This window comes from Bison bison, unplaced genomic scaffold (genome assembly GCF_000754665.1).
Source record: "Bison bison bison isolate TAMUID 2011002044 unplaced genomic scaffold, Bison_UMD1.0 scf7180017864364, whole genome shotgun sequence".
Taxonomy (NCBI): domain Eukaryota; kingdom Metazoa; phylum Chordata; class Mammalia; order Artiodactyla; family Bovidae; genus Bison; species Bison bison.
Window position 1 is genome coordinate 296,313 of NW_011494936.1, and position 22,097 is coordinate 318,409.

At 38.6% G+C, this 22,097-nt stretch overlaps 2 protein-coding genes across 6 annotated transcripts in view; both read left to right on the forward strand.

Annotated features, from left to right (window-relative positions):
* The first annotated feature begins 288 nt into the window (after positions 1-288).
* Positions 289-22,097, forward strand: part of FAM221A (family with sequence similarity 221, member A) — a 23,290-nt gene continuing 1,481 nt past the window's right edge. The window contains exons 1-8 of one of the 5 annotated variants that reach the window (XM_010855360.1): positions 289-688; positions 2,009-2,182; positions 6,813-7,003; positions 9,142-9,348; positions 14,697-14,801; positions 16,834-16,916; positions 19,355-19,412; positions 21,699-21,725. In XM_010855360.1, the coding sequence (XP_010853662.1) occupies positions 2,085-2,182; positions 6,813-7,003; positions 9,142-9,348; positions 14,697-14,801; positions 16,834-16,916; positions 19,355-19,372 (702 nt within the window). In that variant the 5' untranslated portion in view covers positions 289-688; positions 2,009-2,084 and the 3' untranslated portion in view covers positions 19,373-19,412; positions 21,699-21,725. Of the gene's footprint in view, positions 689-2,008; positions 2,183-6,812; positions 7,004-9,141; positions 9,349-14,696; positions 14,802-15,332; positions 15,429-16,833; positions 16,917-19,354; positions 19,413-21,698; positions 21,726-22,097 lie in introns of those variants that run through there. The other 4 variants (XM_010855359.1, XM_010855356.1, XM_010855358.1 and 1 more) reach the window with 4 other exon arrangements.
* The window catches only part of STK31 (serine/threonine kinase 31), an 83,104-nt gene continuing 77,895 nt past the window's right edge, over positions 16,889-22,097 (forward strand). Inside the window, exon 1 of the mRNA XM_010855355.1 lies at positions 16,889-16,916. The gene's annotated coding sequence lies outside the window, so the exon portion shown is untranslated. The remainder of the gene's footprint in view (positions 16,917-22,097) is intronic.

The window sequence follows — 22,097 nt, forward strand, 5'->3', positions numbered from 1 at the left end:
TGCATGTTCACTTTGTAATAGGGTGGGACGTGAACTTCCAAACGTGCCCCGGACCACGAGGTGCTGGTTTTAGGAGAAAGACTGACTGGTTCTAGAGAAACTCTTACCCGGGAACTGGAAGCGCAGCCGCCCCTAGGGCTTTTGGTAGTGACTCACTGCCTGGGGCCCTGACAAAGGCTGGTGTACCTGCAAGAATGTGTTCTTTTTTTTTTTTTTTAAGGTCTCCCAAGAAAGATTTTTGACAGTTGGGAAACTGGGTGAGAGGCAGGTGTGTGTGTGTGTGTGTGTAAAGGGGAAGTCAGATGATCACTGCCTCAGTGGGAAACAGGTGCAGCTTGAAACCTGAGCCACAGGGGTTGCTCCATCTCAAGGTGGTCCCGCCAAATCCCTTGGGTAAAGGGATTGCTATCTGACTGCTCTTGCCTCGAACTGTCTAGGTGGTATACTTCTGAGTGACGTCCAGAAATATCTAGTAATTCTGAGCCAGAAAAAATGAGGATGAGAAGCTTGATGGGTCAGGTCCCATTCCCTTTTAGGTTCACATAAGGCCAAAAGTCCCTAACAGCTTATACCGATCTTACCTAGGGCAGAGCTGCTCCTTTCGCCTCCAGTTCTCCAGGCCTTTTCCCTAGGAGCACTATGCTGGGTCCTGATGTTGACTGGACACCTCAGATACTTAGGTGTTTAGGTATGTGGAATGTGGGCCTTCAGTTGTAGTCTCATTCCTGGCCTATGAAATGTTGGGGGCTGGGGTGAAATTACTTTCCAAACATAAACTACTTGAAATGGTTCTCTGTAGAAGTTAGAGCCTTGCTGCTCATAGTGTAGCCATCATGGACCAGCAGTGTAAGCGTTGTTGGGGAGCATTGCCAGCCCCATTGAGACATATTAATCTGAATCTGCATTTGAACTAGATCTCCTGGGGATTCTGTAAATCAAGTTTGAGCAACACTGGTTTAGAACTATATATAATTAATCTCTTTCTTTAAAAGTCTGCATTGATCTTAAGGTCTTTTCAGTAGCTGTTGATGTACTTCTTAATAGCTGTAAAAAGGTGAAATAGCCCAAAACTTAGCTCAGAATAAAATGCCCTTAGTTTTATTATTTATTTATTAGTACGTACCTTAATTATTTAAGGAAGAAAGTTGTGATGATTTCATAGCTTCTGAATTGGTTTTTATTTTATCTACCATAGCTAAAGGCTTGAAAGTGAGAAAAGGCACTGACTGCACTAAAAATTATGTAACATTCTGCAAATAACACTTTCCGTGACTTTTAAAGGGAGTATGTTCAGTGAGAAATTTCTTCAGTTTTGACCACGTGCTTTTGATTATGCTTCCTTTTTTAACAAGGAGGACAATTCTTAATTTCCTAAGAAATTAATAAATAGCAGTAGCTTAATTTTTCCCATATAAATTTGAGGTCTTACTTCCAGAATTAGAAATGATATGCCTGATTACTCAATGCATATGTTAGGTATGAAGTGGTGCAGATCTAAGGGTGTTTGTGGGTTCTATCATAGTTTAAACTTCTGGCCAGGGTTTGGAGTCAGGTATGGACATTAATCATGTTGTCTTCAGCATGGATGATTTTTGTACTATTTTGTTTTGGGGGCAAAGTATATTTAAAGGAGGAAAATATTAGAATTTTTAGCAGTTTAGTCTCCAACTTTAATGTGAAAAATGAGCATGTTTACTTCAGAATCAAAGGAGAAATTGAGATGAATATGTGGTAATTCTCCAGTGATAAACCTGGATCTGTGAAGTCGGATGTTATGAATTCATTGATGGTATTATTTATAATCCTTTTTCTTATGGGAAGCAAAAACTTTATTACTATTGTGTGTAATTTTGCTATTAATATGAGCCTAATGTAACAAAATAAAGCCAAAGCAGTCTTTCTTCTGACTATACATTTGACTATACAAGTATAGTTTAATTTTAGAGTTTATTATTTTTAACCCAGAAAAGAAATACACATGGCTTAAGAGAAGTATCTTTTGTTGTAGAATTGTTGGTGAGGATGACGGAGGGAAACTTTTTACTCCTGAGGAATATGAAGAATACAAAAGAAAAGTCTTACCTATGCGTTTACAGAACAGATTGTATGTGAGTTGGCAGTCACCCACGGGAATGGATTGTAAACTTGTGGGTCCAGAGACACTGTGTTTTTGTACACATAGGTAAGATATTTTATTGCTAAGTTTTCTGGTGATTAGGAAACATAAAACTGTAGCAGGGCATATCTTCCTTCTATAAATAACACTATTGATGATAATTGAGAAATATTTGAAAACAGCTGTTTATATAATATGGCAGAAATTATCTAAGGTTTTGGGGGCTGTGTTTTACATTTTTTCTGCTGTATTTTGTTAGAACTCATTATGGAGTCCCATCACCTTAAGCATCTTTCCTCTTAGCATTGATAAGAAAGATATTGGTGCCTCCAGGCTTTGCTAGGGGTTTTTTAGTTTGGCAGGGGAGCACACTCACTCTGCCTCTCCCACCACTGGACAAGGTAGTAGAGAACGGGTCATCAGATTGCAGAACTGATTTTATTTTGTTTATTTATTTTTGTCAAATGTGTTTTAAAATTCGTTTTTATTGGAGTATATTTGCTTTACAATATTGTGTTAGTTTCTGAAAAGTGATAGTTACTCTGTCATGTCAGACTCTTTGCAACCCCATGAACTGTAGCCCATCAGACTCCTCTGTCCATGGAATTCTCCAGATGAGAATACTGGAGTGGATTGCCATTCACTTCTCCAGGGGACCTTCCTGACCCAGGGCTCGAACCCAGGTCTCCTGCTTTGTAGGTGGATTCGTTACTGTCTGAGCCACCAGTGAAGCCCATTTTAGTTTCTGCTATGTAGCAAAGTGAATCAGGATATATGTATATCCTCTCTTTTTTTGGATTTCCTTCCCATTTACGTCACTGTAGAGTACTGAGTAGTGTTCCCTAAACTGATTTTAAAGTTGCTTGAGCTGATCCACACTAAAAAGTTTACCAATCTACAAATAGAAGCATTTTCCCCCACATTTACTAGTCTCTTTTTATATGTTAAGAAATGTTTTATATGAATACCTTTCTCTTTTATTTATACACACACAGAGGACTGGTTCCAAGACCCACCGTGGATACCAAAACCTGGGGATGCTGGTGCCCCACAGCTGGGCCCTTCTGTTTGCAGATGTGGATTCAGCCAACCTTGGATCATAAACATGATCCTTGGAACATGATATGTGGTTAGTTTAAGCACAGATGTGGAACCCATAAACACTGAGGGCCTACTGTGTATTTATTGAAAAAAATCTACATTTTAAACCTATATTGTTCAAGGGTCAATCAACGCTGTGTGTGTGTGTGTGTGTGTGTGTGTGTGTATGTATATGTATATCTTTCTTTAAACAAAAATACAAGCATGCAAGAAAAGGAAATACATGAGGCTGCAGCCATTGATGTGTGTTACCTGCACTTGAGATTTGCATTTGGCTGTGTTTGTCATTTTCTACTTTAAATTTTATCACTGCTACAGATCGTAGTTGTAAAGCTCAAAAGGACAAAGCTGCTTCTTGGAAAAATCACAGAAACTATTATGTGGTTTTAGGTAAAAACTTTAGCTTTCTATTCCAGAGGAGCCACGGGAGAGCCTCCCTGTTCTGATCGTTTCTGGGGCTCCTTCCTGACATAGTCTTTGTGCAGTTGCTGTTTACACACTCAAGATTTGCCAGAGGTTGTTAGGCAGTTGCTAGGATGAGTCATGTGGTGTGTAGATTGACTTGAAATTTATTTAGCAACCCCAACTAAAAACACTGGAGGAACAGAGGATGAGGGTTATGTTGATATTGTTCAGAATTGAAGAGAGCTTTGGTAAACTTCCATTGACGTGAAAGTGGTAAAGAATCCACCTGCAATACAGGAGACCCGGGTTTGATCCCTGTGTTGGGAAGGTCCCCTGGAAAAGGGAATGGCTACCCAGTATTCTTGCCTGGAGAATTCCATGGGCAGAAGAGCCTGGTGGGCTAGAATCCGTGGGGTCGCAAAAAGTTGGACATAACTGAGAGACTAACTCTTCCACTGTTTTCTGGTAAACTTATGTTAGTTTTATCATTTATTCTTATGTACGTTTAGTGCCAGTCTCATATCTATGTACATATACATATCTATATACATATCTATAATGGTACAGCATAGAATTGAACTTCAAAATTGACCCAACATATGTACATATGTACATATACATATCTATATACATATCTATAATGGTACAGCATAGAATTGAACTCCAAAATTGACCCAACCCCACTTGGATGGAAAAACTTCTTTAGTACCAGTTGCTCAGTGAGATCTCTGTCTAAATTAATTTTTCCCTATTATAAAAGTGAAACTTGGGATGTGGGAAGGAGGTTCAAGTGGAAGGGGACATATGAATACATATGGTTGATTCATGCTTATACATGGCAGAAACCAGCATAGTATTGTAAAGCAATTATCCTCCAATTAAAAATAAATATTTTTTAAAAAGTATAAAAGAAAAGTGAAAACATTGGAAACATGGAAATGAAGAATACAAAGAAATGTAGAAAGAAGACACCACCTAAAGCCAGATGCTGTTAAGTTTTAACATGTGTATGTACTTTTTTTATTTACATACTTCAGTTCAGTTCAGTTCAGTTCAGTCACTCAGCTGTGTCCGACTCTTTGCGACCCCATGGACTACAGCACACCAGGCCTTCCTGTCCGTCACCAGCTCCTGGAGTCTACTCAAACTCATTTCCATTGAGTTGGTGATGCCATCCAACCATCTCATCCTTTGTCACCCCCTTCTCCTCACGCCTTCAATCTTTCCCAGTATCAGGGTCTTTTCAAATGAGTCAGTTCTTTGCATCAGGTGGCCAAAGTATTGGAGTTTCAGCTTCACAGCATCAGTCCTTCCAATGAATATTCAGGACTGATTTCCTTTAGGATGGACTGGTTTGATCTCCCTGTAGTCCAAGGGACACTCAAGCGTCTTCTCCAACACCACGGTTCAAAAACATCAGTTCTTCGGCACTCAGCTTTCTTCACAGTCCAATTCTCATATCCGTACATGACTACTGGAAAAATCATAGCTTTGACTGGACGGACCTTTGTTGGCAAAGTAATGTCTCTGCTTTTTAATATGCTGTCAAGGTTGATCATAACTTTTCTTGCAAGGAGCAAGTGTCTTTTAATTTCTTGGCTGCAATCACCATCTGCAGTGATTTTGGAGCTCAAGAAAATAAAGTCTGTCACTGTTTCCCCATCTATTTGCCATGAAGTGATGAGACCAGATGCCATGATCTTAGTTTTCTGACTGTTGAGTTTTAAGCCAACTTTTTCACTCTCCTCTTTCACTTTCATCACGAGGCTCTTTAGTTCTTCATTGCTTTCTGTCATAAGTGTGGTGTCATCCGCATATATGAGGTTGTTGATATTTCTCCCAGCAATCTTGATTCCAGCTTGTGCTTCATCAAGTCGAGCATTTCTCATGGTGTATTCTGCATGTAAGTTAAATAAGCAGGGTGCCAATATACAGCCTTAGTTGTTAATTATACGTGTGTATAAATATTGAAGTAGTTTTTCATGACAGAATCATGGAAATGTTTCCGCACTATTCATAGTAATTGCACACAAGATTTTTAATACCTCCTTGATACTCTAGCTAATCCAGTTGTGTTTGCCATGTTTTCCCCAGAGCTCCCACAGAATTTCAGGGGCTCACCAGCTGGAGGGGCAGCTAAGGGGAAGGACAGACTCCACTTATGGCTCTTTACCTAGTGTTAGCCAGTTCTGTGTTAATCTATTTTATATAGTATTATGGTCTGTAAAAGATATTATTTGAAGAAATGTTTTCACTGTTAGAGTTAGAAAACTGTTTTCTTGTAATATACTTATCCATTCCTTTATTATTAGTTTGTGTTGTGTACATCACTATTTAAAGTACTGTTGCTAATACTACCCTTATGCACAGAGCTCTTTATATACATGGAATAATTTTCTTAGGGTTTATTTATTTCAAAAATGAACCATCTGGCTTAATGGATGGATCTTTTTCTGTTTCTTGAAACCCTATTAAATGGGATTGGTTCTTTGATAACACTCTTTACAGTGTTGTGAAATATGTACAGTTTTTAAAAAAAACTTTGACTGTCTTTGCTAAGTGAAAAAGGTATGTTATTATTATTTTAACTTATGTTACCTAGTATAATATTGAGAGTAATAAATTTAATATGATTTTACTGAGTATCATCTAATGAGAAGGAAGCCAGTGGTCTGAGAAAATTACGTACAGCATTTTAGCAAAGAGTTTTGGCTTTTAATGGTGTTAATAATTTATTTTGAAGTTTAAAGTGTGAGTATATTAAAATAAATTATATTAATATGTGTTTATTGAACTTATTTCAATTTTAAATAGCAGACCTGTGAAAATAAATGTAAATAATGCACTTTGATAAAGAGAATTTCATGAGCTTTTCTTCATACTTGTGGGTTGTGTTTCTATATTAAAGAATCTGTAATAGTATTTTAAGAGAATTATATGCTATATCTTTGTATGTTGCTGTGAAAATTCTCCTTGATTAAAAATTTAGATGGGTGAAGATTTTCTCTGACCAAAGCAACGTAACTGACAAGTACTTCATTTTAGGGGAGTGTATTTACACCTTACTAACAAGAGCGATGAACAAAAAATAAAAATGAGAAAGAGTCATTTTGCCTGTAAGAGAATACCAGTTGTAATTTCTGGAAGTATCTGCATTGTGCTATTATTTCATCCCTTTCATTTCTCTTAGGTATAAGCAACATAAAACTGACTTTGAAACGATTCCCCCGCAGCGCCCCATCAGTCTGCCTTGCCAAGTGAGGGGCTGCCCTTGCCGGGCTTACGTCTACGTGCCTCTGAACGGCACACAGCCCATTCGCTGCAGATGTAAGCACTTTGCCGATCAACACAGTGCAGCGCCTGGCTTTGTATGCAATGCCTGTGAGTTACATTATGATCAACATATAAACAGAATGCTTTTATCCCCTTACTGAATGTTTGATGTGTCTCTGTGCCAATTTCATTCAGCTACAGTCACATTGGACAACTGGGAATGATTTGATGAACACGTACTCTAAAAGTTTGTGGAAAAACTTGGTTGTTCATATGCTTTTAGTCATCGACCTTAATCTCTAATCTCATGTAATTTGAATAAGGTTAAGTAGTAGTAATAGATTTTAAAGAATTACTAGATACGATCTAATTCAAAATTTCAAATTCTGGATGTTCTACCAACTGAATTCCATTTACAGAATAATCATCCTTAAAAAGGATTTTACAGGTCTAAAAATTTTTTATGATTCACTTGCAGATTATTATGTTACTGCATAAAACATGGTTTGATGGGAAAAACAAAATGTAGCTTGATGGTTTTAACACTTTGTAGGCAATAGCACCCTTATCTCAACGTGCTTGTGCTGTGCTCAGCCCCTTCAGTCATGTCGGACTCTTTGAGACACTATGGACTGTAACCTGCTTGGCTTCTCTGTCCATGGCATTCTTCAGGCAAGAATACTGGAGTGGGTTGCCATGCCCTCCTCCAGGGAATCTTCCCGAGCCAGGAATTGAACCCCCATCTCCTGCCTTAAAGGCAGATTCTTTACCCACTGAGCTGCTGCTGCTGCTGCTAAGTTGCTTCAGTCGTGTCTGACTCTGTGCGACCCCATAGACGGCAGCCCAGCAGGCTCCCCGTCCCTGGGATTCTCCAGGCAAGAACACTGGAGTGGGTTGCCATTTCCTTCTCCAATGCAGGAAAGTGAAAAGTAAAAGTGAAGTCGCTCAGTCGTGTCCGACTCTTAGCGACCCCATGGACTGCAGCCTACCAGGCTCCTCTGTCCATGGGATTTGCCAGGCAAGAGTACTGGAGTGGGGTGCCATTGCCTTCTCCGACCCACTGAGCTACTGTATCTCAATACCTGTACCCAAATCCCCGCCACCGTTTCATATGCTCTGTCCCTTGATTATCCTTTTAAAAACCCTTTGAAATAGGTAGAATATTTTTAAAATTAGCTCCAGTATTTTTCTTCAGGAGATAGTTTTCCCAGTTCTCTTTGTAGTATCTTGAATTGAAATCTTATGATTAAATATATTATAAAACATTTTTATTGACAATGGCAGACATAAATTGTTTCACTAAGTATGGAAGTATTTGAATAAAACTTATTATGTGCTTTGGTTTCTGTACATATATGTCAAAAGTGTGAATGTTTAAGGGTTTTGTAATGGTATATTCTGGACTGTATTTCAATATGGTTTGTATTTTTATATATAGTGATTTCATTAAGATATAAGTAACATGCTAAAAAATTCATACACAGTTGAAGGGTACAGTTCAATGGCTTTTATATTCAAAGTTGTTCACCATCACCACGATAAATTTTAGAATATTTTCATCACCCCCAAAAGAAATTTCATATCCATATCAATCATTCCTTATTCCTCTTACCCCTAAACTCTAGACAGCCAGTAACCTACTTTCTATCTCTGTGGATTTACCTATTCTAAGCATTTCATGTAAGTGGAATCATAGAGTATGTGGTCTTTCCTGACTAGCATCTTTCACTTAGTATAATGTTTTTATGATTCATCCATGCTGTAGCACACAATCATTACTTCTTTCCTTTTTTATCGTTAAACAATATTCCATTGCGTCCTTTCTGTATCTGTGAGTTGGCCTTCCATTATGGCTTTTATGGGGAATTGACTCAGGGACATGTTTCTACATTATTTCTTCACTACTAGGTTGTCCCCCCGCACCTGCTTTTAACTCAGTATTTGAGGAGAGGGCCTTCACTTCCTAGCTCTCCAGTGTTTTTAGCCCAGTATCCTTTAGTCCTAGTTAGTTTTTCCAATTTTTTGTTGCTGTTGTTGCATACTCCCTTATGCTTTAGCATCTTTTAGAAATAAGAGCAGTGGCTGGAGGAAAGGAGTTCAGGGGTAGAGGTAAGCACTGGCATCAGAGGACAGTGTATGAAAGATCCAGAATTCAAGTGGTTTGGGCCAAGCTAAGTTAGTTTAGAGGGCATATAACTGATTACCTATATTTGAAAACATTGAACTCCTTTTACGTTTTGATTCAGGTTCTAAGTGTTCGGGATTTCATAGTTGCTTCACTTGTGCTTGTGGTCAGCCTGCATATGCCCATGACACAGTAGTGGAAACTAAGCAAGAAAGACTGGCTCAGGGAAAACCAGTGGGGCAGGACGTTCCTTATGCAGCAATGGGAGGATTAACTGGCTTCAGCTCGCTGGCAGAAGGCTACATACGATTAGATGACAGTGGAATTGGTAAGTGATGATATATGAACTGTGAGCTTGTCATTTTGCTTTTATGTGTGCTAACAATACTGAAGCCTTATATTTGTTTTGCACTTTAAGTTATTTATGTTATTTTCAAAAAAATTATCTCATTTTATTTTTATTTTTTTTAAATGTTTTATTGTCATATGCAATGTTTGATTATTAAAGGAAAATTAAAAAACATAAGAGGAAAGATCCTTGTTCATGGTATTTAGATTATCCCAACTCACAGCTTCATTGTTTGTAATAGTGAAATAAATATTTATTTTATTTGATGTGATACAGTTTACCTGTTACCCTATTGTATGTAAGTTTCACCATTATAACTACCTCATTTTGGAAACATAGGCTTTTGTACATGTGTACGTATACACATGCATGTGTGTATGTGATAGTTTCAGGTGAACTGCAAAGGGACTCAGCCATACATATATGTGTATCCATACTCCCCCAAACTCCCCTCCTGTCAAGGCTGCCATATAACATTGAGCAAAGTTCCATGTGCTATATAGTAGGTCCTTGTTGGTTATCCATTTTAAATAGAGCAGTGTGTACATGTCCATTGGAGAAGGCAATGGCACCCCACTCCAGTACTCTTGCTTGGAAAATCCCATGGACGGAGGAGCCTGGTAGGCTGCAGTCCATAGGGTCGAGAAGAGTCAGACATGACTGAGCGACTTCACTTTCACTTTTCACTTTCCTGCATTGGAAAAGGAAATGGCAACCCACTCCAGTGTTCTTGCCTGGAGAATCCCAGGGATGGGGGAGCCTGGTGGCTGCCGTCTATGGGGTCACACAGAGTCGGACACGACTGAAGTGACTTAGCAGCAGCAGCAGTACATGTCCATCCCAAACTCCCCAACTATCCCTTCCCCACATCCTTCCCCTTTGCAACCATACGTTCATTCTCTTAAGTCTGTGAGTCTCTTTTGTAAGTATCTACTGTAAATACTTCTGTTTATGTGGATTTTTGGTTTTATTATAAAAATTATGTAAACATAAGTGAATATTTTCTTGTTATAAAAGATTCAAATAATAGAGATGAAGTACAAATCCCTCTGGAACATTTCTCTTAACCCCAGATTCTTTCATGAAAGTGAAGTCGCTCAGTCATGTCTGACTCTTTTCGACCCCATGGACTGTAGCCTATCAGGCTCCTCCGTCCATGGGATTATCCAGGCAAGAGTGCTGGAGTGGGGTGCCATTTCCTTCTCCAGGGGATCTTCCCGACCCAGAAATTGAACCCGGGTCTCCCACATTGCAGGCAGACACTTTACCATCTGAGCCACCAGGAAGATTCTTTAATAGAGGGTAATTTGCTGACATCAGTTGATTTGTATTATTCTTTTTAGCATACATTTTTTTATAGTTTACTATTTTTAACTTAAAAAAATTTTTTCAAAGCATTATTATACCAGGACATACAAATCTCTTGTTTTTTGTAATTGCTTCATAGTATTCCACATTTTATGTGTATATATATATAAACTGTGCTTAGTTGCTCAGTCGTGTATGACTCTTTGCAACCCCGTGGACTGTAGCCCACCAGGCTCCTCCGTCAGTGGGGATTCTCCAGGCAAGAATACTGGAGTGGGTTGCCATGCCCTCCTCCAGGGGATCTTCCTAATCCAGGGATAGAACCCGGGTCTCCCGCATTGCAGGCGGATGGATTCATTACCATCTGAGCCACCAGGGGAAACCCATATATATGTATGTATGTGTGTGTATATATATACACACACATATATACACACACACACATATATATTTGTATATGTGTACATCAATTTGTAGATGTGTGTGTGTATATATATATATATATATATACACACACATAGCAGTTTATCTAAACGTTTTCCTTGTTCATGGTTATTTAGATTATTTCCATTTTATTTATTTACTCATTTTTGCTTTTGAACTTGCTTCCTTGTGTACTATGTAAATTTGAGTCTAAGGTAGATGGAGACAAGTGAAATTCTTGGGTTGAAGTGTCTGCATATGTGAAATTTTAATATATTCATTCTGTTGAATTGCCCTTCAAAAATGCTGTACTTGTTTATACTTACTCTAGTGATGTTGTAGTTTATCTATTTCCAAACATTTATACTGATCATTGATGTCATCACCCTGAGTTTTATTGCCAGTCTGATGTGTGAAAATACTGTCATTGTTTCAGTCGGTTGATTTCCCTGGTTATTAGTGAAAGGAGAGTCTCCTTATATTCAGTGGCCATTTTACTTTGTGTGAGTTGTCTGTTCATATGCTTCACTCATTTTTATGTTTTATATTTTCCCATTGATTTATAGGAAGTCTTCTTATACATATATGCTGTATACTAATCCTTTGTATTTATTTTGGATGTTTTTTCTTCCAATACATCATTTGTCTTTTGAGATTTTGTTGTGGTTTTACGGTTTTTAAACGTTGGAGGCAGGCCTTACCCTACTCTCATTTTATAAATATGCTTTCCTTCACTTTATTTAATTTTTTAAAATTCCATTCCAACTTATTTCATTTTACTTTAATGCCTAATTTTTCTTTTGTTTTTATGTTTAGCTTTCTCTTGTATCTGGAATTTATTTTTTGTGAAAGAGTAAGGTGTGTATAACTTCAGTTTTTGTCCAAATTGATGACAAGTTATCCAAAAACATTTTTTCCCAAATAATTTGAAACTTTATCTTTACTATATTCCATCATACTTATTTTATGGCATTGGCTTATTTATCTATTTTGTGCAAATATTTCATATTTTTAATTATTCTTCTTCATAGTGTGTTTTGATAGTTGGTTAAATTCTTTCTGTTTGTGTTCTTTTTTCAAGATTGCCTTGACATATTTATGTATTTTCTTCTCTTGGTTATTTTACAACTAGCTTGTTAAATTCCATAAATAAATTCTTTTCAGTTTTTATGGATACATGATTGTATTAGGCTCATGCGTCTGTTACAGAAAACCCAATTATCAGTGGCAAACAAAAAATGATGGTAGTGATGTTACTGATAATTATGGCTTTGTACTGCCAGGGTTTGGTCCAGCCTCTTTATGTCTATTACCTCATTTAATCCTCGTAACTATTCTGAGTGAGGTGCTATTATTAATCCTTTTTACAGACAAGGAAAATCAGTGCAGAATAGTAAAACATCTATTCTGTGTTATTCAACAAGTAAGTGGTAGGGTTGAGCTCAACCCAGAAATTGTTCTGGTCTCACTAGTCTGCCTCATTGTTGTCTATTTCTGTGCAACTACTCTATTGTTTCCATAACTACAGCTTTATAGTAAATTACTACGTATGACTTCATTTTATTACTTTAGAATTTTCCTGACCTATTCTTTCCTTTCAGTTTTTTCAGAACTTTGATATTATTTTTGAAAAAATTCTATTATTTTAGTTGAATGTGTAGATTAATATAGGAAACATACTGTTTTAAAATATTGAGTCTTCATTTCTTTGTTGTCTTCTGTATAATTACGTGGAATTCTCAAGTTATCTGCATAAAAGTCCTACACAATTCTTAATTTTATTTCTAGGTATTTCATCATTTTTTGTAGCTATGATACATGAGTTTTTCCCTTCCTTTGTATTTTCTAGCTGATTATTTAAAAAAAGGAAATATTTTATGCAGCTTTTGTTACCAGTCATTATTACTTAATCTTAGAATTTTGAATGTAAATTTTTAGTTGATTTTGCAAATATTATTGACCCTTGAACAACAGGGGTTTGAACTATGAGGGTCCACTTATATGTGGATTGTTTTCAATAGTAAACACCACAGTACTACATGATCTGCAATTGGTTGAATCTGTGGAACTGGAGATACAGAAGACTGACTATAAAGTTATATGCAGATTTTGACTGCATGTAAAGGATTAGTACCCTTAACCCTTGCGTAGTTCAAAGGTCAACTGTAATGATATTTTTGCCTCTTCCTTTCCAATATTTATGACTCTTATTTTTGATTAAACAAAATGGCCGGTACTTTATGAACACTGCTGAGTAATAGTGGTAGTAGCCAACATCTTTGCCTTTTTGTGACTATTGGTCTTTTATCACTTAAGCATCTTTATAATAGAAAGAAAGGAAACCTCCCCCTTTTGACTCCTGAGGGATGGTGGGTGTAAAGAGAGGTGAGAATGAGAAGAAGAAACATAACATGTTTTTGTCCTGATTTTATATGTAGGGGAGCCTGGAGCAGAGAGAAGTCTGCCCTACTAGCCATGTACAGTCCTGGGTAGAGAGAACCTCCTGCTGGAATTTGGTTCCTTTGTGAGGCTGAAGGAGGCTGTGATTCCCAGCTCATAGTGGGTGCTTGGAAGGCAGCAGAGCTGTGAGGCAGCAGGCCTGCCATGACATCTGTCATACCAAAGGGCAAAGGTGACAGCAGAGCAGAGCTCGATGTGGGTCTCCTGAGATCTGGGGAAATCGGTAGAAAAAGAGAGGCATCTGAGAGGTCTGTGAGGCTTCCTGTGCGACAGTGTTAGGCTACCAGGCCCTGAGAAGCTGAGAGATTAAATTCCAACTTAAGGCCAGCCTTTAGCACCTGACATCAGTAGTGCACATAGCAACCAGAGGACACACAGGGACCTGGCTGGACCTGAGCCCCCTTGTCGGATCTTCCCACAGGTCACAAGAGGGAGGAGCTGGGAAAGAAGGGAGCAGGAATCTGAAGGCCTGGGCAGTTGTCCTGAACAGCACACTGTTCACTTTATAGGAAAGGATTCAGTTTGAAAAGCAAATGGGACTAAAAGTTTATTTCCTCTCCTTTACCCATGGAAGGGGACAGGCATGTAGGGGAAGGGTGACGTTTATGAAGTAGAGCACCTACCACTTCTCTCTGCAGTTTCCTTCCTTTGGTCCAGAAGTAGTGTATTTAGCAGTAGGTCTTTGTAGGTTGTGGTTTAGGGTTGTGGACGTTTCCTCGTTTTATTGAATAAGTTTTCTTTATTTTTGCATTCCTTGTCTTTAGATGGTTTCCCAGTGAGGAGTAGAGGAAAAATACGTTTATTCAGCCCTCTGCAACTAGAGGCTTTTTTTTCTCTGAATGTCTCACTTTTTATTATGTTTTTTGACTGTGTTAAGCTTTTGTACTTATTTGCTCATGTATAGTTATGTTTTTGTGTAATTTTTTTTCTGTGAAAAAGATCTCTCAGAAATGCAGAAATGCTTTTACCCATTTGACTCTGCTTTATATGGCAGATAAAAATCTAAAAAAAATTTCTTTTTACAGAAAGGATTTTTCTAATGATTCTACTGGGGTTCTAATTTATTTCACTTTTGAAATAACTTCTTTGTATCCTAACAGAGATTTAGTTTTCATTCTTCACATTTTTGTCCTCAGGTGCACCATCAGCTGAATTTTTAGACTCTCCAGTTACAGCCATGGACCACCCATTTCTAAAGGCATTTCAAGCATCATCTAGCTCTTCTCCAGAAACGCTAACAGGTGGTAATGAAATTAAACTGAAAAATATTTTTGGTTTTAGTAAATAAGAATGTAAATTGATATATTTTCCAGATTACTGTTTTTCCCCCAATATTACCATAATTTGATTATCATTTTTCTTTCCTATTACCCACGCACTAAGAAAAAACAATAAACTTAATTTTTAACTTGGAAAAACTGCTAAATCATGAAGATTCTGATAATACTATAGTTTGGAGCTTTAAAACCTTACTCTGGTTCATGTAATTGCTTTGATGTCTGAATAAGAGCACCCTCTAGTGGACTAATTGCCTTGATCCTTGATACTTTAGGTTCTCCCAAGTAAGATGTAATCCAGTGATAATTATAGGTTAGCAAGGTTTTATTATTCCTAAATTACACATAAAAATGAATGGAATTTATTTTTAAGCACTTTATTGCATTTTCTTTATTGTAAATAAGAATAAAAACAATGAAGGACTATATAATTTATGAGGTACTTACTATTTAAAAGTATTTTTAAATAAGAATTTTCCTTTTATTTTCATACAGCCTTTCCACAAAGAATTTTAAGGCTGCTTACAAAACAACACACAATGAAGAAATTATAAAATGTAGACAGAAGAAATTAAAACTAAAACAAAATGACATAATTGTGTCTTTTTTTTTTAGTTAAGGTGTAGTTAGTTGGAGATGGTTAAAAAATTATTTCAGTTGTGAAAAATTTGAAAGCAGATATTAGCATCACTTATGGTTGCCTATGCAAACTGTCTCGTCCATTCAGGTAGCTGTAACAAAATGCCATAGATTGGGTGGCTTATAAACAACAAAAGCTTACTTCTCAGTTCTGGAGGTGGGGAAGTCCAGATAAGGGTGCCGCATGGTGGTGTTCTGGTGAAGGCCTCTTCCTGATTCACATGCACTGCCCTCTTGTGTCCTCACATGGTAGAAGGGTTGAGAAGTCTCTTTGGCGTCTCTTTTATAAGAACACTAATCCCATTCATGAGGGCTCCACCTTCATAACCTAAGAACCTCCCAAAGGGCCCACTTCCTAAGATCATCACACTGGGCATTAGGATTTCAACATATGCCTTTTGGTGGTGGGGGGCACATACATTCAGACCATAGCACAAACCTTCAACTGTTACTTCTGTGCATTATCTGTTGTAGGGTTACATCAGTTTTTAGTTATAAAATGTAAAATGTAGTTGAAGAAAACTGAGCACTGATGTGAAATAGCTATATGGTGTTATTTAATAGTGCTTCCCTGGTAGCTCAGATGGTAACAAATTTGCCTGCCATGCAAGAGACCCAGGTTCAGTCCTTGGGTTGAGAAGATCCCCTGGAGAAGTGAATGGCTACCTACTCCAGTATTCTTGCCTGGAGAATTCCATAGACAGAGAAGCTTAGCTGGGCTACAGTCCACTTGAATATCTGGAGAATGTTTACCGATGAACATTACTTTTTTAAAAACACATACATACATTCTTTTTAATATTTTATTTCCATTATAGTTTCTCACAGGATATTGAAATAGTTCCCTGTGCTATGCAGTAGGACCTTATTTTTTTTTTTCATCTGAATGTAATAAGTTTGTGTCTAACAACCCCAAACTCCCAATCCTGTCCCTCCCCCCTGCCCCCTCAAACATTACTTTTGTCTTATGATGCTTTCTGAAAAAGAGGGAATAGAATCAGTGATTCATTTAGATAATTTCTGGTTTGAAAAGTAAAATCACTTGGTAGGAGGAAAGTTTTTTTTTCTTTCTATTTTTTATTTAAGAATTTATAATTATATCAAATGTTACTTATTACAGTTGGCCCTTGAACAGCACAGCAGAATTAGGGGCCCCAACCCCTGTGCAGCTGAAAATCCTTGTGTAAGTGTATAGTTGGCCTTCTATATCCGCAATTCCTCCACATCTGGGCATACAACCAACCTAGTGTCGTATAGTACTGTAGTAGGTATTTATTGAAAATTACCCAAGTGGATCCACACAGTTCAAACCCATATTTTTCAAGGGTTTGTACTGAGATTTGATTTTCCTTGTTAGTAGGTACAAGTAGTCAAGTTTCTTCCTTAAGGAAACCGGAAGAGGACGATATGGCTTTCTTTGAAAGACGATACCAGGAGAGGGTAAGTCTGTTGGAAAATCTGCTTACATTAAGCATTTACTTGTAACAGAGACACTGTAGGGCAATTATATATTGATTGTGGGTCATCATTAAAATCTTTACTTATAGCTGGTGTTAGGCCTTGAGGCTTATTTAGAATAATTCAGAGAGAAACAGCTCTGCTAAAAATGATATTAATGGCCCACATACCACAATGGTGTGATCAGTCACCTAGAGCCAGACATCCTGGAATGCGAAATCAAGTGGGTCTTAGGAAGCATCACTATGAACAAAGCTAGTGGCAGTGATGGAATTCCAGCTGAGCTATTTCAGATACTAAAAGACAGTGCTGTGAAAGTGCTGCACTCAGTATGCCAGCAAATTTGGAAAACTCAGCAGTGGCCACAGGACTGGAAAAGGTCAGTTTTCATTCCAATCCCAAAGAAGGGCAATGCCAAAGAATGTTTAAACTACCACACAATTGTACTCATCTCACAGGCTAGCAAAGTAATGTTCAAAATTTTCCAAGCTAGGCTTCAACAGTATTTGAACTAACTTCCAGGTGTTTAAACTAGATTTAGAAAAGACAGGAACCAGAGATCAAATTGCCAACATCTGTTGGATCATAGAAAAAGCAAGAGAATTCCAGAAAAACATCTATTTCTGCTTCATTGACTACACTAAAACCTTTGACTGTGTGAATCACGACAAACTGGAAAATCCTTAAAGAGAATACCAGACCATCTTACTTGACTGCTGAGAAATCTGTATGCAGGTCAAGAAGCAACATTAAGAACCAGACATGGAACAACAGACTGATTCCAAACTGGGAAAGGAGTATGTCAAGGCTGTATTTTGTCATCTTGCTTATTTAACTTATATGCAGAGTATATCATGTGAAATGCCAGACTGGATGAAGCATAAGCTGGAATCAAGATTGCCAGGAGAAATATCAATAACCTCAGATGTGCAGATGACACCACCCTTATGGCAGAAAGCAAAGAGGAACTAAAGAGCCTCTTGAAGAAAGTGAAAGAGGAAAGTGAAAAAGCTGGCTTAAACCTCAACATTAAAAAAATGAAATTTTTAATTAAGTAGCAAGTATCCTTTTTTATCTGACTTTACATCAGAATCTATTTTGTCCTGACATGGAAGTTTCTAAGGGCTACTTCTAAGTAAAAATAAATACACCAAAATGTACAAATAATTCCAATTATGTAAAGACATTAAGCATATATATCTAGACAGCATATTAAAAAGCAGAAACATCACTTTCCAACAAAGGATAGTCTAGTCAAAGCTATGGTTTTTCCAGTAGTCATGTATGGATGTGAGAGTTGGACCATAAAGAAGGCTGAGCACTGAAGAATTGATGCTTTTGAACTGTGGTGTTGGAGAGTTCCTTGGACTGAAAGGAGATTAAACCAGTCAATCCTAAAGGAAATCAGTCCTGAATATTCATTGAAAGGACTGATACTGAAGCTGAAACTCCAATACTTTGGCCACCTGATGCAAAGAACTGACTGATTGGAAAAGACCCTGATGCTGGGAGGGATTGAAGGCAGGAGAAGAAGGGGATGACAGAGGATGAGATCATTGGATGGCATTACCAACTTGATGAACTTGAGTTTGAGTAAACTCTGGGAGTTGGTGATGGACAGAGAAGCCTGGCGTGCTGCAGTCCACGGGGTTGGCAATGACTCAGACAATTGAGTGAACTGAACTGAACTGAAATGAGATATCCAGTGAACTAGTGAAGTTGCTCAGTTGTATCTGACTCTTGGCGACCCCACGGACTGTAGCCTACCAGGCTGCTTTGTCCATGGAATTTTCCAGGCAAGAGTACTGGAGTGGGTTGCCATTTCCTTCTCCAGGGGATCTTCCCAACCCAGGGATGGAACCTGTGTCTCCCGCATTACAGGAGGATGCTTTACCATCTGAGCCACCGGGGATGCCCATATATATATATGTATAATGTATATTATAATATATATTATTAAGATATATATTATTATATATATAATATATATATAGGCATCTCCGGTGGCTCAGCAGTAAAGAATCCACCTGCCAATGCAGGAGACACAGGTTCCATCCCTGGGTTGGGAAGATCTCCTGGAGAAGGAAATGGCAACCCACTCCAGTATTCTTGTCTGGGAAATCCTTTGGTCGGAGGAGCCTGGCAGGCTACAGTCCATGGGGTCGCAGAGAGTATATACCTTATTGGGCAGCACAGAAAGTTCTTTTGGAAAACACTGATCTAAGCAAAAGAAGTGGTGATAGAATCTCAGGGGGAAAGATGAAATGGTCAGAGTGAGAAAAGGAGAGACTATTATTGCAGCATCATCAAGGATTTAATCAAATCAGTGTTCTTGGAAAACACAGACACAACTGAGCTTTAGTGTTTCCTCATAAGCTTATGAGGGGCAGGGTTCTAAATTCCTTCTTTCCCTCCTCCAGGAACTTGGGCAGTGTTGACTGCCTTGAAAACATGTGAATGGTATTTGCTTGTGGCAAGGTAAATGGGGGAGTTCTTATCTGTGAATATTTCAGGGGATATCCTTGGCCCATTCAGACCTAGAATTTATGGATTTATTGGTTGTAGTTTTATTATGACTCTTTAGCCTGTGTGATGAATGGAGTGTAAAAACTAAGAAACTTAAAAAAAAAAAAAAAACTAAGAAACTCAAATGTAACAACTTTCTCTCAGCTGACCTGTACCATTCACATCATTAATGCTTGTCTTAAACTCCAAAAAACTTAAGACAAGCACCATTGAGGGAAAAGGACAATTAGGAAGCTGAATCTGATGGGTTCAGGGCTGCCTTTAGAAAGCAGTAACATCCAAATCTGGTTTTGCTTTTTGCTAATTGGTATCATTGGGTGTGGGGAAAAGTTGGTTTTGATAACTGAAGCTTTTGTGGTAAAATAGCTTACTAACTACGTCTACATCTTATTGAAGAGTTGCTTCTTAGCTTGTTTTATATATCAGGTCAACTTGTTTGGTCTCTTTTCCCTATAAAAGGAGAATTGTATTAAGGAAACAATTATTAAAGGTCAACTAGTTGCAGGATACTGTGTTAATGCCAGAAAAATTTTTTTAAAGGGAGCAAAAAGAGGTGTTTTGCCATTTGGACACTGTATTAGGGGAATCTATTTGCTAGGGGGGCTTCCCAGGGAGCATCTGCCTGACAATGCAGAAGGTGCAGGAGACCTGGGTTCAGCCCTTGGGTTGAAAAGATCCCTTGGAGAAGGAGATGGCAGCCTGCTCCAGTATTCTTGCCTGGAAACTTCCATGAACAGAGGAGCCTGGCGGGCTACAGTCCACAAGTCACAAAGATTCAGACACAACTGAGCACACACACACATTTGCTAAGTACCGTTTGAAATGAGCAAACACTGCTTTGGCTTTTGTTTGCATGTTTAGCATCTTTGATCTTTTTGATGTTATGTGAAAGTGTTAGTCACTCAGTCATGTCTGACTCTGTGTGATCTCATGGATTGTCTCCTCTGACCATGGGATTCTCCAGGCAAAAATACTGAAGTGGGTAGCCATTCCATTCTCTGTGGGATCTTCCCAACCCAGGAATCGAACCTAGGTCTCCTGTATTGCAGGCAGACTCTTTACCATCTGAGCCAACAGGGAAGCCCTTTTTGATGGTACTACAAATCTAACACTTGACCCTAAATGAGAGGGGTGAGTGAAAGTTGCTCAGTTGTGTCTGACTCTTTGCAACCCCACGGACACCACAGTCCATGTAATTCTCCAGGCTAGAATACTGGAGTGGGTAGCCTTTACCTTCTCCTGGGGATCTTCCCACCCCAGGGATTGAAGCCAGGTCTCCCACATTGCAGGCAGATTCTTTACCAGCTAAGCAACAAGGGTAGTCCAAGAACACTGGATTGGGTTGCTGCTGCTGCTGCTGCTAAGTCGCTTCAGTCATGTCCGACTCTGTGTGACCCCATAGACAGCAGCCCACCAGGCTCCGCCGTCCCTGGGATTCTCCAGGCAAGAACACTGGAGTGGGTTGCCATTTCCTTCTCCAATGCATGAAAGTGAAAAGTGGAAGTGAAGTTGCTCATTCGTGACCGACTCTTCGCAACCCCATGGACTGCAGCCCACCAAGTTCCTCCGTCCACTGGACTTTCCAGGCAAGAGTACTGGAGTGGGTTGTATCCTATCCCTTCTCCAGCAGACCTTCCCTACCCAGGAATTGAACTGGGGTCTCCTGCATTACAGACAGATTCTAGCATTTATTGAGTGGTTATTAAGTACCTAGATTTATATATATATATAATCTTATTTAAACCTTTGGAACAACCCCTTACATAGTACCTATTACTATGCCTTTTCTAGAAATTACAAAGCTGTTAGCTAAATAACTTGCCTCAGGTGGTTAATCACTACTTAAGGGACTTCCCTATAGCTCTGATGGTAAAGAATCTGCCTGCAGTGCAGAAGACCCAGGTTCAATGCCTGGATCAGGATGATTCCCTAGAGAAGGAGATGGCAACCCACTCCAATATTCTTGCCTGGAAAATTCCATGGAAAGAAGAGCCTGGCAGGCTACAGTCCATGGGGTCGCAAAGAGTTGGACACAAAGCGACTAATACACACACAGGGAATTCAAGTACTTTCTGTCTGATTCTAAGGCTTATAATCTTTGTCTTAGAATGGAGTGTTCTTTGAGGGACCTACAGGTGGCCTGTTGACTACTGGTACAGAGTATAAGTGTGATATGAGTGTACAATATTTATTTTTGGTTGCGCTGTGTGGCATGCAGGATTTTGGTTCTCTTATCAGGGGTTGAACCTGTGTCATCTGCAGTGGAAATGTGGAGTCTTAACCACTAGACCACCAGAGAAGTCCTACGTGTATGTATAAATGAGGTTCCCAACCAACTGAAAGAGGAGAGAGAAAGGGGAAAAAATGGGAAAGAGACTGAGGTGGGAGTCATTCAGTTTTATAATTTGGAAGTTATTTGTAAGTTGGTGAGATTGGGTAGACTGATTTTACTAGATCTCTTCTGCTTTCTTGGTATTATTCCTGTCACATTAGAAGATAAGAGGCCCTGCCTCCACCCACCCAGCCCCATAATTTCTCTTCCCTTCTCCTGCAGGGGCAAGGCAGTGGTGCTGCCTATGGGAATTGGTGTATGTGAGCATTAGTAGCAGTAAGAAGAAGACGTGTTTTGTGTTCTTT